The sequence below is a fragment of the Equus caballus genome, chromosome 28 (assembly GCF_041296265.1).
Source record: "Equus caballus isolate H_3958 breed thoroughbred chromosome 28, TB-T2T, whole genome shotgun sequence".
NCBI lineage: Eukaryota > Metazoa > Chordata > Mammalia > Perissodactyla > Equidae > Equus > Equus caballus.
The window spans coordinates 30,824,870-30,839,055 of NC_091711.1; the positions used below are offsets into that span (position 1 = coordinate 30,824,870).

At 37.6% G+C, this 14,186-nt stretch overlaps 1 protein-coding gene across 2 annotated transcripts; it reads right to left on the reverse strand.

Annotated features, from left to right (window-relative positions):
- Positions 1–385: 385 nt before the first annotated feature.
- Positions 386–12,984, reverse strand: ARL1 (ADP ribosylation factor like GTPase 1). 2 transcript variants are annotated; one of them, NM_001309322.1, is made up of 6 exons: positions 12,119–12,192; positions 9,706–9,843; positions 7,660–7,741; positions 6,542–6,653; positions 3,418–3,596; positions 2,488–2,679 (listed from the first exon to the last, which is right to left on the reverse strand). In NM_001309322.1, the coding sequence occupies exons 1-6, from the start codon at positions 12,120–12,122 to the stop codon at positions 2,649–2,651; spliced, it is 546 nt and encodes a 181-aa protein (NP_001296251.1). In that variant the 5' UTR covers positions 12,123–12,192; the 3' UTR covers positions 2,488–2,648. The 2 variants fall into 2 exon arrangements, with proteins under 2 accessions (XP_014592201.1, NP_001296251.1); XM_014736715.3 differs by lacking the exon at positions 9,706–9,843 and having other exon boundaries at positions 386–2,679; positions 12,119–12,984.
- Between the last annotated feature and the right edge of the window lie 1,202 nt (positions 12,985–14,186).

Here is a 14,186-nt window from a genome sequence, read left to right on the forward strand (position 1 = left end):
CAAAAGAATAAACTTGGGGCATCTTAGAAGGCCTATTTTAATTCTAAGTGATTTAAAGTACACGTATTGCTTTAATAAAAATTTTAAAGATCAAAAAACAAAAGTTACGGGGCCAGCCCTGTGGCTGAGTGGTTAAGTTCACGCACTCTGCTTCGGCGTCCCAGGGTTTTGTCAGTTTGAATCCTGGGCACGGACATCAGGCCATGCTGAGGTGGCGTCCCACATGCCACAACTAGAAGGACTCACAACTAAAAGTACACAACTATGTACCCGGGGTCTTGGGGAAAAAAAGGAAAAATAAAATCTTTAAAAAAAAGAGAGAAAGTTAATACTAAGGCAAATATCAGATAGATAGTAAAAATATCTCAGGGATATTGAGCACAGCTTTGTTTTAATCAGTAAATATTTATTGAGTGCCTACTAAGTGCCAGGTGCACCACACTAGATGCAAGAGATACTAACAGTAAATAAACTGGTCCCTGCCCTCAAGGAGCTTACATTTCCACAATTTAAAGTGCATCTCAGGTATTGTGATAACAGAATTCTACCACTCTATTTCTTATTTTTTCCACTGTGACCACATGACACATCACAACTACCAACCAGATAAAACAGAAGTGTTAGACCTAAAAAGAAACCTTTGATACTATTTGTCCAAGTCTCTTGTTATAGAAAAAAAACTGAAGAAGTGGCCATTTGTGCCTGGAACTCGTGTTCTGATTTCAAGTTTGGTGCTTTTCCCATTTTCAGGCTTCTCATAAAACAATATTCAGTAGATTTTTACAAATATCAACATTCAAACTCCTGTAACATACCTGTACAGTTGTTTCCTGCTAGACAAGGACCTTATAATTTACACCATATTAAAATAAGTGTGTGCTCAATTTATCCCATCCTATTCTTTATAAGCCAGAGGCATGAGGATAATCCAAGTGCTGACCTTTGCTACAGCTTCATGTGCCTTCAATATTCAAGATGGCAAGAGCTACACGCCAGGCATCATCTGCCCTCCAGGACCTCACTTCCCCATACTTCGCACGCAGTGTTCCTGAATTGCTGGGGGTACTTAGCCACTTGACACAGAGACCAAATTAGGAATGGGTGCTGGGGCATGAGTAAGAAGAGTAAAATTCCCAGAGGTGCAAAGAGAAAGCCACATTCACTTGAGCTGAGAGGATGACCAAAAGTATGAGAGAAAGGCCAGAGGCCAACATCTGGAAGGATAGTGGTGGGGACAGGAAATGAACACTAGTGTTCCTGAGACCTGAGGGGCACAATGGTATTAAGCTTTCTTTACCAGCATCTAAGTTTTTAAATGCTGGTTGTCCAACTTAAAAAATGGAAAAAATTCCCTCCAATTTTAGTAATTACTATGGACTGTATTTACTTCTCTCACACTGTAGCCCATCCTGTGGTGCACTAGGTAGTTTGAAAAGTTCCTTTGAACATAATTGATTTTAACAGCCTAGCAGTGGCCTAATTTTTAAAACCACGAGTGCTTAATTTCTCTCTGTAGAACCAGTAAGATTTGGACTTCTCACAATCAAATTTACATGTCTAATTACAGGTAGATAAAAAAGGAATGAAAGACAATAAAGACATCTTTTTCAATGCTTCTTAAAATAGATTTTTTTATTTCCCTTAATGTGAATTTTTTCTTCAATGTGTTGTGAATTCCATCAAATAGGATCATGTAGGATTGTTTATACTACCTCTACTAGTATGGACAAATAAATTTATAGACATTATTTTGAATACTGTGTCTACTTCAATTAAGCATAATTTTATTTAAGGAGTTGGGTTGTCAGTGTTGCCAATGTTGGCATTTTCAGGTATTTATGGTGTAGCTTATGATGGGACAAGCTTCTGACCTTGAAGTCTTACTTTGAGCCCTGTCCCTACCTCACTAGCAAGTGACCTTGGGCAAGCCAACCTATCAGAACCTTGGGTCCACATCCATAAAATGAACACATTACAACCTGTCCTACCTACATCACAGGGTTCCTATATAAATCAACTAGGTCAATATACATAAAACTGTTTTCACAACTATAAAGTACTGTAAAACAACAATTACAGATAAGTCAGTGAAGTTAACCACCAAAATAATTATTTCTACTTCATGCCTATAACCAAAAGCTTTTAAACTAAACAGCTTAAATAAAGTGGTCATTAAGCAAATGAAAACTGTATTACCCACACTATGTCCTAGCCAACTCTACTGAGTCTAATCTTTGGAAAAACTTTATTTTCATTTAAGGGGGGAAAAGTCTGAGTTAAGATATTTATTAATGTTTATACAAACAAGCTGCAACCACTAATTCAAAAATAGGAGGGTTTTTTCCTCAATAAGAGTACATTCTTTAATAGGACTATATTTGAAAAAGAATTCCATACAAAGAGAATATGTACCTTAACACAAGAAAGCAAGGAAGGAATATTTTACATTACACAGGACATTCAGCTGGTTCAATCACGATGAGTTACCCTTCCAACCAAATACTTATTTTCTATATTTATTACAAACATTGCAGTCAGTTCAGTATATGCCAATAATCACACAGTTTTAACATTTAGTAGTGTGAAGCACACTTAACTGTTTCCAAAGGACTATGTGATGTGGTCTTCATTTCAGAGAAGTGATTGAATTACTGTCTGCTCTTTAATGTTTCAACTAACCTGTGAAGAGAAAATTAAGTTTCATAAAATTAATTTCAACCTTTCAGGTATAGAGCATGATCATTTATAATATCAATTTTATACTGAAGGTAGATTCCAAAGCACTTTAAATGACACAAGCTAAGACAGTTACATTAGAAGAATAAGAATAAGGTTATGGACTCAATTTCCATGAGGGTCTTCTAGCTTTCACTTTGTCTATACTTTAAATGAATAATGAAAAAAAGACCAACTCTCTACTTTCCAGGCTGCTACTACCACAGCCAGGCCAGATGTGGATAATTCAGAGGTGAAAACTAGTCTCAGTCCTCAAGGAGCTGATAATCTATGAGTAGATGCACAAATCAATGATAAGAGAGTGTAACAAGTACTATATCACTACTCTGTGACAAGGACTAAGTGTGTATGGTAAGGCAGTGAGCATGGAGATATGTCAGGGAAGAAGAGAGCCTTAACCTAAGTCCTGAAGAATATGGAATTGGAGGGTGAGGTGAGACAGGGAAAAAGCTAGAAAAATGTCAGACAGCTGGTATATCTATCTATAACTGGGTAGGTGTGGTTGAAATAAAAGCAGATGCACATGATGACCAGTGGGAGAAAAGGCTGGAGGATCTTAATATGATAAGCTGCTAAGTAATCTGAGTTTCATCCTTAAAACTAAAGGGAAATCACACAGGTGTGTAAACAGTTGCATGCACATACAAACGCACAGATGGCTTCTGGAAACACGATACTTACCACTCCATTGCCTCATCGAGACCAGTGCCTTTGGTTGCTGAAGTTTTGAATATTTGCCATTTTCGGTCCTTCAAGGCAGGTAACCCAAGTGAATTTGCCATCTCGGAAGGAGTCATGGCCTGTTCCATGTCTTGCTTATTTGCAAATACCACTAAAATGGCTTTTCTCAGCTCTTCTTCCTAAATAAAGTAGAAGATATTTAATTTCCTCTAATCAATTTGTTCCCTTGAGTTTAGGAAGAAATGCCAAAAAATACATTATTTTAAAAGCATACTTCCTAATTAATTGATTATATAATTAATTAATATATAATGTTCATTATAAATTATTTGAAATTACAGAGAAGTATAAAGAAGCTTCACTACAATCCTACCTCCCAAACATGATCACGGTCAACATTCTGGGTATATTTTCTACTGCTTTGTAGTTCAGATACTTATAGTTTATGTAGTAAATACATTTATATCTTTAAGATCACATTTACATACAGTTCCATACCCTGCTTTAAAAAATAAACTATTAATCATAGTTGTTTCTCCAAACCATCGAAAAAGTTTTTTTTAATTAAAGGTTAAATATACTCTATACTATGAATACATGTGCCATAAAGGATATAACTTTTCCAGTATTAGACTCTTAATAGATTCTTTTCACTTGACTATTAGAGACACCCAAGTGACAGAGTCATTATACAGAATCTTTGCGTGAATCTCTATTTCCTTAATACAATTCTCTAAAAATGGAATCAAAGTGAACTTTTTTTCAGGCTCTTGTTACATATATCAATATACTGCTTTCCAGAAAGACTGTAACAATTTCAACTCCACTAACAGCGTATGACAGTGCCCATCTTCAATGCAGCCTTGGCAGAATTGAAAATTATATATTCTTCCAAAATAGCATCTCACTATATGCTTATTTATTATGAGGTTACTAGGAAATACCAAATATTATTAGCAATATATTTTTCTCCTGAGAATTTTAAGTTCATGCCTCTTGCTCATTTTTCTGCAGATGTGCAAAAGGTCTTTACAACCAGTAAAGACCTGGTTTTTACTGGTTGTAAAACTGTGTCCTGGTTCCCTGTTTCACCCTAATATGTATTATTTGGCATCTGAGCTTTTGCAATTTTTTTGTCTGTATTAACATAATTAAATCTATCTTGTCTTTTGTAATTCCTTCCAATCCTCTGATTTAGAAAGACCTTCCCTATCCAGAAATTTTAAACATATTCACTTACATATTCTTATAGTTATTGATTTCCTTTTTTTTACATTTAATTCTTTACTCCATTTAGAATTTATTTTTATGTACAAAGATGATAAAACTTAAATTGATTTTGTGTCTCTAAGTTTTAATATAATAGTCCTTACCCATACCCTACCTGTACTTTATATCACATGATAAATATTTATTGAATCAATTAAAAAACACTTCCTAAAGAATGAAATATCAGTTCTTTCTACAGAAGATTATACAAGTCAAATCATAATACCACAAATAACCTAACAATCCAGCACAACTCGAGAATTGTAAACTGAAAATAATCCATTTCTTTTATGCAGTACTTTATATGATAAAAATCTATTAGACCATGTAAATTACATCTAAATAAAGTTTTCATTTTAAAAATCTATTACACCTCTGACAATTAAACAGTCCCTTGAAATTTCTCACACTTGATTTTGGTCTAAGAAACTCTAATGATAAATATGATGCTACGTTGTGAAAAAAACACATGGACAAAGAAAATAGTTCAGTGGTTACCAGGGGAAGGGGGTTGGGAGGTAAGCACAGGGGGTGAAGGGGAGCACCTATGTGGTGACAGACAAGAAATAATGTACAATTGAAATTTCACAATGATGTAAACTATTATGAACTCAAATAAAAAAATTTAAAAAAAAAAAACTAAGCAAAAGTTTAAAACTATTAGGTCTGCAATTTATAACTTGGAAGCCATTAAGTAGTCAGTAGCCCAAGAAATCAGAAGTCCAAAGTATTCTAAGAATGCCTCTACCTAAGTAATCTAGTGGCCTAGAACTTCTATTTAAACATTCAATGATTGGATAATTCAGAATCATATTTTGGTGGGAAAAGGAAACTTACTCATCTAATTTTCTCAAGGAAAGGCAATTTAATTATTAATCATTTATACATTCGAAAAGCTTATTTAACAAATGGAGATTTTAAAAACTTTGATTATTTAATGCATCCTCTAAATTCAGTCAGTTAGCCAATATATAATCTTACGAACTTCAGGGAATACAATATATTGAGTTCTTAATTAAATGCTATACACTGTTCCACACATCAGGGATTTTAGGGTAAACTTGAAGAACTTACATTTTAGGGTAGGAGACATAAGTAAACAAATATATTTCAAAATAATGGAAAGAAACAATAAGTGGTACAAAGAATAAAGTAGGAAAAAGGGTTAGGAAATAACTGAGATTCCTCTCTGGGAAAGAAACATGTGAGATGAAAGATGTCAAGGGAGCCCTGCAAAGATGTGGGGAAGAGCATTCCAAGCAGAAGGAAGAGCAAGTGCAAAAAGCCCTAAGCCAGGTGTCAGGTGTGCATGCTTGGTGTGTTCAAGGAACAGAAAGGTCAGTGTGGCTGAGGCACTGTAAACACAGGGAAGTGTAAAGGATGAAAAAGCAGGGAGAGGAAGTAGGGGCCAGAATTAGGCCAAAGACCCAAAAATATATATTTCTCTGAACATTAATGCTTCTAAAACAAACAAATATGCTTTATTCTTATTTATACCCTTATCTGCTTTCACAAGCAAATTTATACATCTAGAAATAAAGACATTTTTAAAAAATCACTTCATAGATGTGACAGAAAAGTTACTTCAGTTTGGAAAGACTTCAGCTCTGAACTTCCTGGAAATCAAGGAATCTAGTTTAAAGGAAGTTACAAGGCTGGATTTTTTTTTTCTTTTTTTTGGTCTCCAACAGTATTTCTGGAATAGGAAGTAATTTACATAAAAGAAAATCATCCTAAAGGCATGGGGAAAAGAAATCCCTACTTTCCTTTTAATTATTCCTGCACATGATGATAAACAATGGAAACAGCAAGCAAATGTAAATGATCTCCTCACATTTTAATAAAGTTTTCTTACCTCCAACATGGCAACTAACTCTGATTTGGAAATGCCAATTCGGTCTCGGTCACAACTGTCTACGACATAAATGACTGCATCTGTGTTTGAATAATAACATCTCCAGTATGGCCTAAAAAAAAAATTCAGAAATGGAGAACATGTTATTATTTGAAAGAAGAAAGTGATATGTTAATTTATATGCTAGGATTTGGCAATGATGCGGGGTAGTGTGGATTTACATGCCAATCCTGCCCAACTCATGTTACAATCAACGCCATAATGATGCATTGTTTCTGATGAATATATATATCCCTCAGATGTGATGAGATGGAAAGAGTGTTGATAAACATTAAATTACAGGACCAAGGAGTTTCAGAATGAGTTCTGACTTTAGACTGAGAGAATATATTTGTAATCTATAAAATCACCAAATATACTGAAAAAAATTGTACACAGACCTGATTGTTACATCTTATAAATCTTTAACTGGGAACTCCTTAAGAGGAATGGGTTCTTAAAAAAGTTTTTAATATGATTTTATATAATAAGCATTAAATTGATCACTGAAGCCACCAAGAAGTAGCAATGGCTAAAATAAGAAATAGACTCAAAAGTGGTTCAAGAAAGGTGTTAAAAGGCGGCAAGATGTTTGGGCAATGCACTACTAATCTTTTAAGATGACACCATCCTGAGCAACCACTGACAGTCACCAAACATTCACAGGTACCATTCAAGCACAGAAAGCCAGGCAGGAGACCTGAGTTCCAGAGGGCATTTATGTTCACATTAGCCCTAAACAGTGTCCCTGAAAGGTAGTTTTATGGCAACCAAAAGAGTCTGTCTCACAAAGCAAGGGGCTGACAAGACTAAATGGAGGACGCTTTTTAGTTAAAAACTACTGAAAGTAATTAGGTCTTGAGATTTTCATGAAAAGATTTTTCATTTAAGTGAGATCTGAAAAACTGGCTTCCTGAGATTTTAATTCATTTGAGAGAATAGGCAGTTTTTACCTCATTTTAAACTAGGTGGCTCCCATTTAAATTACAGAAGAAGATATATTTTGATTTACTGCTGTTATCCCTAAAAGAACTAACAAGTGTTAAATACCACAAAGTAATCTGGTCTCTGTACCATACCTGATACTTGTCTGTCCTCCTAAATCCCAGACTTGGAATTTAAGGTTCTTGTATGTCACTGTCTCAACATTAAATCCAATGGCTGGAAGAGAAATCAAATCAGCAGTGTATGTAGACTAATGCATTCTACCTTCAAAGTATCCAATCTAATCGAATTTAAGCAATGAATGGTAATTGTTGAATCACACTATTGGTTGAGAAATTACTCCATTTAGGACAATATGCTGTGCTATATACACAACCACACAAAAAACATCAATTAGCAAGATCAGCACCCTCTTCAGGTTATCTAAGAATCCCCAATCATCTCTGCAAATATATAATTCTCAGCTCACTGGAAATCCTGTCAAACTCCCCTCATAATACAGTACTGGCATACTAAAGTGTTCATAAAGTTATATTTAGAAAGGACAGTTGTAGATGTATTACAAAACAATGTAATTTTGGTGGGTAGGAAATAAACATGGAATAAAAACAAAAAAGCCTAGATTCCAAATTTCAGTGGGTCAGAAAACAGCAATGGCCGTATACTGCTTTATGAAAGCCGGGTTCTCTAAGCCTGGGTTCTCTCTAGCCAATCTCATGGTGTCTCTGCAGACTTCCTCTAGAGCTCATTTGTAATAAGGTCACAGCTGGACGGCCAAAGACGAGGTGTCCCATCCCTTTTCCCTGCCATTCTTCTTGGGTGGAGCTCTGGCACCACACAGCTGAGGCATTGAAAGGAATCTAAGGGAGAGTGAAGAGGATGCTAAAAAAAAGCTTAGGTGTTATATACGCAGAGATTACTGAGATTTTACAAGCTTAAAAAAACCAAAGTAAAATATGATTTATAGCTGAAACTGGACAATTAATTTTTGTTATAGACTTGTTTATATTGGTAAATGATGCTTATGAATATATGCTAAGCATGCCTATTACAACTAAAACATAACTATACTATCACAAACCTGAGTGAAAAACTATAAAGCAAGTTCATGATGTCTCCCTTAGAATATTAGGTAGGAGCGTGATCACCATCTTCACCACGATTAGGAACATTGTTTATATGCAAAGGACAAGAGTGTGGTGTAAAGTGGAATTCACTGAAATGCAATCCACTGGGCTCTGTGCACTGCAGGGGCCCCCAAGACTTAACTGTAGCAGAGATAGGCGATTCTGAGAAGCAAAAACCAAGGGAACTGAAATTTATTGAAGGTGGCAAAAAGAAATAACAGATGCCATAGGGTTTAAAAAGTTCTTCTTTCATAAAAGCTAGACTTTTTTTTAATCTGGAAATTTAAATACTACTAAATATAGAAATACCTTGAGTGACAGAGTAACTTTAGAAGCATAATTCAAATACTCTTAATTCTATGAACTCTTAAACTTAGTTTAAAGATAGCATTCTGATCAACAAGTAAATTCAGGTCAACAAATGAAAAAAAGTAGACATAACTGAAAAGTATTCTTACGCAGTCAAACAGGACTGTTCGAGACTATTTCTCTAAGATATTAACAACTGGTTTAAAGGCGGAGTGTCTCTTCTCTTGATACTTTTAGGTAAAAACTAACTACCCTCAGTCTCTTCAACTCAGATCTTTACAAGTAATCAACAGAATTACTTAAGAGAAACTAATCAATTACAACAGTAACAAACACAGGGGAAAAAACACTTCACATGTAATATTACTTAACATCTACATAATTCTTTACAGAGATTTACAAAGTATTTTATATACTTCCTCTATTTTCCCCTCAAAGCCAGTGGATATTTATTACCTTCATTTTATCAATAAAAGATACTAGCTCTCAATGAGATTAAGTGGCTTAACTCAAGCCAACTTTTAAAACAACTCTAAACAGCAAAAACCAGCTGTGTACAGGGGTCCTTAAATTACACCAAACTGCCTGTCAGCTTATGAAAAACAGTGGTATTAATATTATGCTCATACTAGAAGTTTAAAAACCTTATCAATTACTTCATGAATGATTTATTCAGAAATAAAGTTATGTTAGATGGAAAAAACCAGAAAGCTCCTGTACTCAGTTCATCATACCAACACTTACTAGGAATAGTAGTAACGACTTCTCCAACCTGTAATCTGTATAAAATTGTAGTTTTTCCTGCTCCATCTAATCCCAAAATTAAAATCCTCATTTCCCGGGTTCCAAACAGACTGGAAAAAATACTTGAGAAAAAGCCACCTAAAAAAATAATAAAAGCAAAAACGTATTCAATAATCATTTTGTGAACTAGGTCCACAAAACATTTAATCTTGCCCTTTGAAAACTATACCACATTAAATAACATTACAATATTTTCCTTGATTCATAGGTGCACATTTTTGCTCCCAATGAAATATATTACTTAACATCAAACAAGTAGTTACTGATTGTTACCATGTCCTAGATACTGTGTCAGGCAGGCACAGAAGATACACTAAAGAAGAAGAGAAATATGACCCCTGCCCTCAGGCAGCTCACTTTCTAATTAAGAGCATAGGCATACCTCAGCATCATCTCTTCACCACCCCTAAAAACCAAAGGGTGAATCAGAATGACAGTGAGACCATGAGGTCCTCGCTGCTGAAAAGCAGTTATCATCACTCTATAGCAGCAGTACCATCATAACTACCTTCAATCACTGAGATTTCTCTATTAAGCAATACAACTAGCCTAAGGAATTGAGACACAGAAGCCAAAAATAAAAACTATTCTTGATAGAAAACTCACTTCAAAAAATAAGCTACATTCAAAGCATATGAAATATTTCCAGAAAGCTTCCTAATATGCAAGGTATTATGTAATATAAAAGCACTTGCAAACAGAGGGTAAAATGGTGGTTACCAGATGCCGGGGTAGTGAGGGGAATGCGAAAGATGCTACTTAAAGGGTAGAAACTTCCTTATAAAAGGAATTAATTCTGGAAACCTAAAGAACAGCATGGTGACTTAGTTAATAATAATGTATTGCACATACAAAATTTGCTGAGACATCATGAAGTGTTCTCACAGTACACACAAAAAAGATAACTGTGAGGGGATGGGTGTGTTAGCTTGATTGTGGTAATCATTTCACAATGTATACAGATATGAAAACATCACACTGCACACCTTACATATATACAATTTTTATCTGTCAAACATTATCTCAATAAAGCTGGAAAAAAACTAAAGTTAAAATTAAGAAATTATCCTGTATCTCAGGAGAGCCTCCTGGTAACAGGTTAAGGTGTTGACTCATTTGGATTGTGTTTAAGTGAAATAACCCCTAAGAGTAAGAGAGGTGGAAATTTAGAATCTTTATTATTCTTTTTACAACAGAAGAAAGCAGCTTTTTTTAAATAAGTTTTATCTTTTACAATTATGGGGGAAAAAGCATTTTCGCCCTTTCCCACCAAAAGCCATTAGAAAAGATTAAAATAGAAAGTTACATTAACAGTGTACAAAGCACTTGACAGCAGAAGTGATGCCGCTCACAATACATGGTTATCTGACAACGAAATGACCTAATTAAGAGCGGCAAGTCTGGATAAATGAACACAACAAACATGGGCTAGAGAACCTCGGGAAAAGTATACTAGAAAAGGCTGACTTGACAGCCTGCCTACCGTTCACAGGTAGAAAACAGGAGGAACAACAAAACTGAAGGGGGTTATAAAAAAGACAGGAAAGCTCTCATGATGTTCCAGAGCAGGAAGTAAACTCTCCAGAAAACCGTGGAAGTATTTAAGTAAGCCAAAGAATTTGCACCTTCATTCGGAGGGCTGTAAACAGATTAAAGACTCTGCACCTTCATTTGGGCTCCAGTCGGGAGGGAGGCTTTACCTGATGCTTGTGATGACAAGGTAGTCCTCAATTAGCACACCAAAACCTGAGATTAAAATTTTATGCACTGACCGTAATAGTCTCCCCATTTCCTTCTCCATCTTACTGTAACTATTACCTACGTGAAAAGCTACAGATAAGCACACAAATGCCAAGTTGACTATAAAACACCACCATGAGCAGCACCTCTCTTTGGATTTTTTTTTTTTTTTTTTTTTTGAAACTGACGCAGTCCCAGCGACCAGGGAGAAAGAATCAAGCTTCCATTATGGGGTCAGCTCTTATTTTTCACCCAAGAAACCTCGGCGAACCTGCGACTGACACTTTGCCAGGCTTTGCAAGACCAACTCTATCCAACCAGACGAGCTGCGTCTGGGGGGCTGAGGGGAAAGTTCACGGTCAGCGGAAAGGACTCCCAGGCCGCCGCTCCGACCCCTTGACCCCGCCGGGATGAAGGGCAAACGCGCGGGGGCGGACGCTCGAGGCGGGGTCCGCCCCACAGGTGAAGAGCCCAGGTGAGTGAAGTCCTCAGCGACCCGCCACCTGAGAAGCTGGCCACTCTGGCTCCCCAGGCGCGCCCCTCTACCCCTCCCGACCCCAGCCCTCGGCCGCAGCCCCCGCGCGCGCCCTGGCGCCCCTCTCAGAGCCCTCACCCATGATGAAACGCCTGTCTGCCTTCGTCGATCGTCAAAGACAGGCCCCGGCCTCGGGAGCGACTCCTGTTCGAGTCTCGGCGCCGCCACCTCCGCTCGCCGCGGCTCCAGCTCTGAGGCGGTTACCTTGGAAGCCTGGTCCGCCAGCAACTTCCACGTCGGACTCCCGGCGGGGGCGGGACCGAGGGGCTGCCGCGACTGCGCGCCGGCAACGGCGGCCTGAGCGTCCGCGTCGTCGCTTTCGACACAGGTCACCGGCGCGCTGCGGGTAGATACTGTGGAAGCCAGAAGAGAAAAAATATTCAACGGCCTCGCATCTCTCCTGCTTCTGTTTTCTTGGACGGAAAGGGCTTCCGAAGCAGGGGAATTCGAATTTTCATTTTAAATTCTGACACCAAAACGTGGCGAATCCGCCAACCAAGAATGCGAGTCGGGCCTCGATGCCGCAGTTCCGAGGATGTGGGCGCAGGCTGCCGCGTCGCAGAAGTTGCAGGTCCTAAAGTGCCCTGCGGGGGCGACCCTGCTTTCCTTGGATGCTTTCTGCGCTAAGGAAAGAGGACTACGATAATAATAATAGGAAGATTCCCGTGTCTCCGATACTGGACAGCCTCACACCTGAGGCCGCTAACTAGAGATTTTTGGCGTCACGGTGGCCTGCGGGGCAGCGTTCGAGCCCCCTCCCTCCTTCCAGCTGACTCTAAGCGCCTGACCACCTTTCCAGGGTCCGTGTTGTGGACAGGTGGTCCCGATCATGGGGAGTGGGGACCTGTTCCCTCGGGGGCGTCGATTGGGAGTAATACAGGTGTTGACTGTGAAGTGTGTTGGGAGGTAGGAAGCAACACCTGGAGGATGGGGAGAAGGGATTCTCCTAGACTCTAATCTTTTTTAAAGGTTGAGCATGCGTGTTTTAAAAATTCGTAAAGCTACAGAGAAAAGTGAACTTATCCCTAACCCCCAGTCCCGCAGTTCTCTCTAGAAGTAACCACTGTTAACACTTTCTTGGGTCTCCTTCCAAATGTAATCTTTGCAAGTTATGTTTTTGTGTGTATTAGAGATTTTCATCCATTCTAAAGTTTATAGACTACCTGTCTTGTATTTGACTTCAGTTTTTGGACCTCTCCAGCTGCCTAGGCTTTGAACTAGATGTGCCTGTGGCTCCCGCCTCCCCTCACCACTCCTAGGTTATAAATTCACAGAAATTTTCCTTGCAAGAAAAAGTGTGGGGTTTTTTTCGCTTTTGTTTTGTTGTTTGAGAAGGAGAGAGTAACTCTTTACGTAAACACCTAGGCCTTTTAAAGGTTTTGCTTTGTAAGCATTCTGTTGTCCGCTCTTGGAACACAGCGTCCTTATGATTCCACTGATCTTTCTCAGCTATTCTTCATGCACCTCTAGTCCCTCTCTCAGCAGATCTTGGCCATTGCTACTTTAAATTTATGTCCGTGTCAGATTTATGTTTCCGGGACAACACACATAGTTGCCTGAAAATATAGGTTCCTTTAAAAGGAGAACTGAAAGGAAAGATATACTAGAAACTTTATAGTCACACTGTATAATCTGAACCTAATAAGCAAATTAGATGTATGCGAGGATGCTGTGTAGACTGAAGTGCTATATACAAATTGAAAAGCATTGTTAATATTGACTATTAGATGGCGTTTCAGCCTTTCATAATCTGTAGTAAGCACCTCATTACAAATCACTATGGAAACAATAGTGTGATAAAGACCAAATAAAAACCCTTTAGGCACTTTGATCAAATACTTTGTTTTTCAAAATTCACTCATGTAATTCTTTGCTTTGTCAGTAAAGATCTGGTGTAATTTCCTGGATGTATCAAAAACAGAACAAAAACCTCTTCTCCATTCACAGAAACCCTTGATCTAAAAAAAAAAAAAATCCCAGAATAACTAGATAAGGTATTACCCTTTAAAATTTTTCTAAAGTAGGTTTAGGACAAATAAGAGAACTTTCAACTGACTGTGTTCAAGGCCTTATGCTATGCCTATGAAGTATGCAAATCGTGAAGTTCCTAACTTTTAGATGCGTTTATTAACCCAGGATGTTAGGA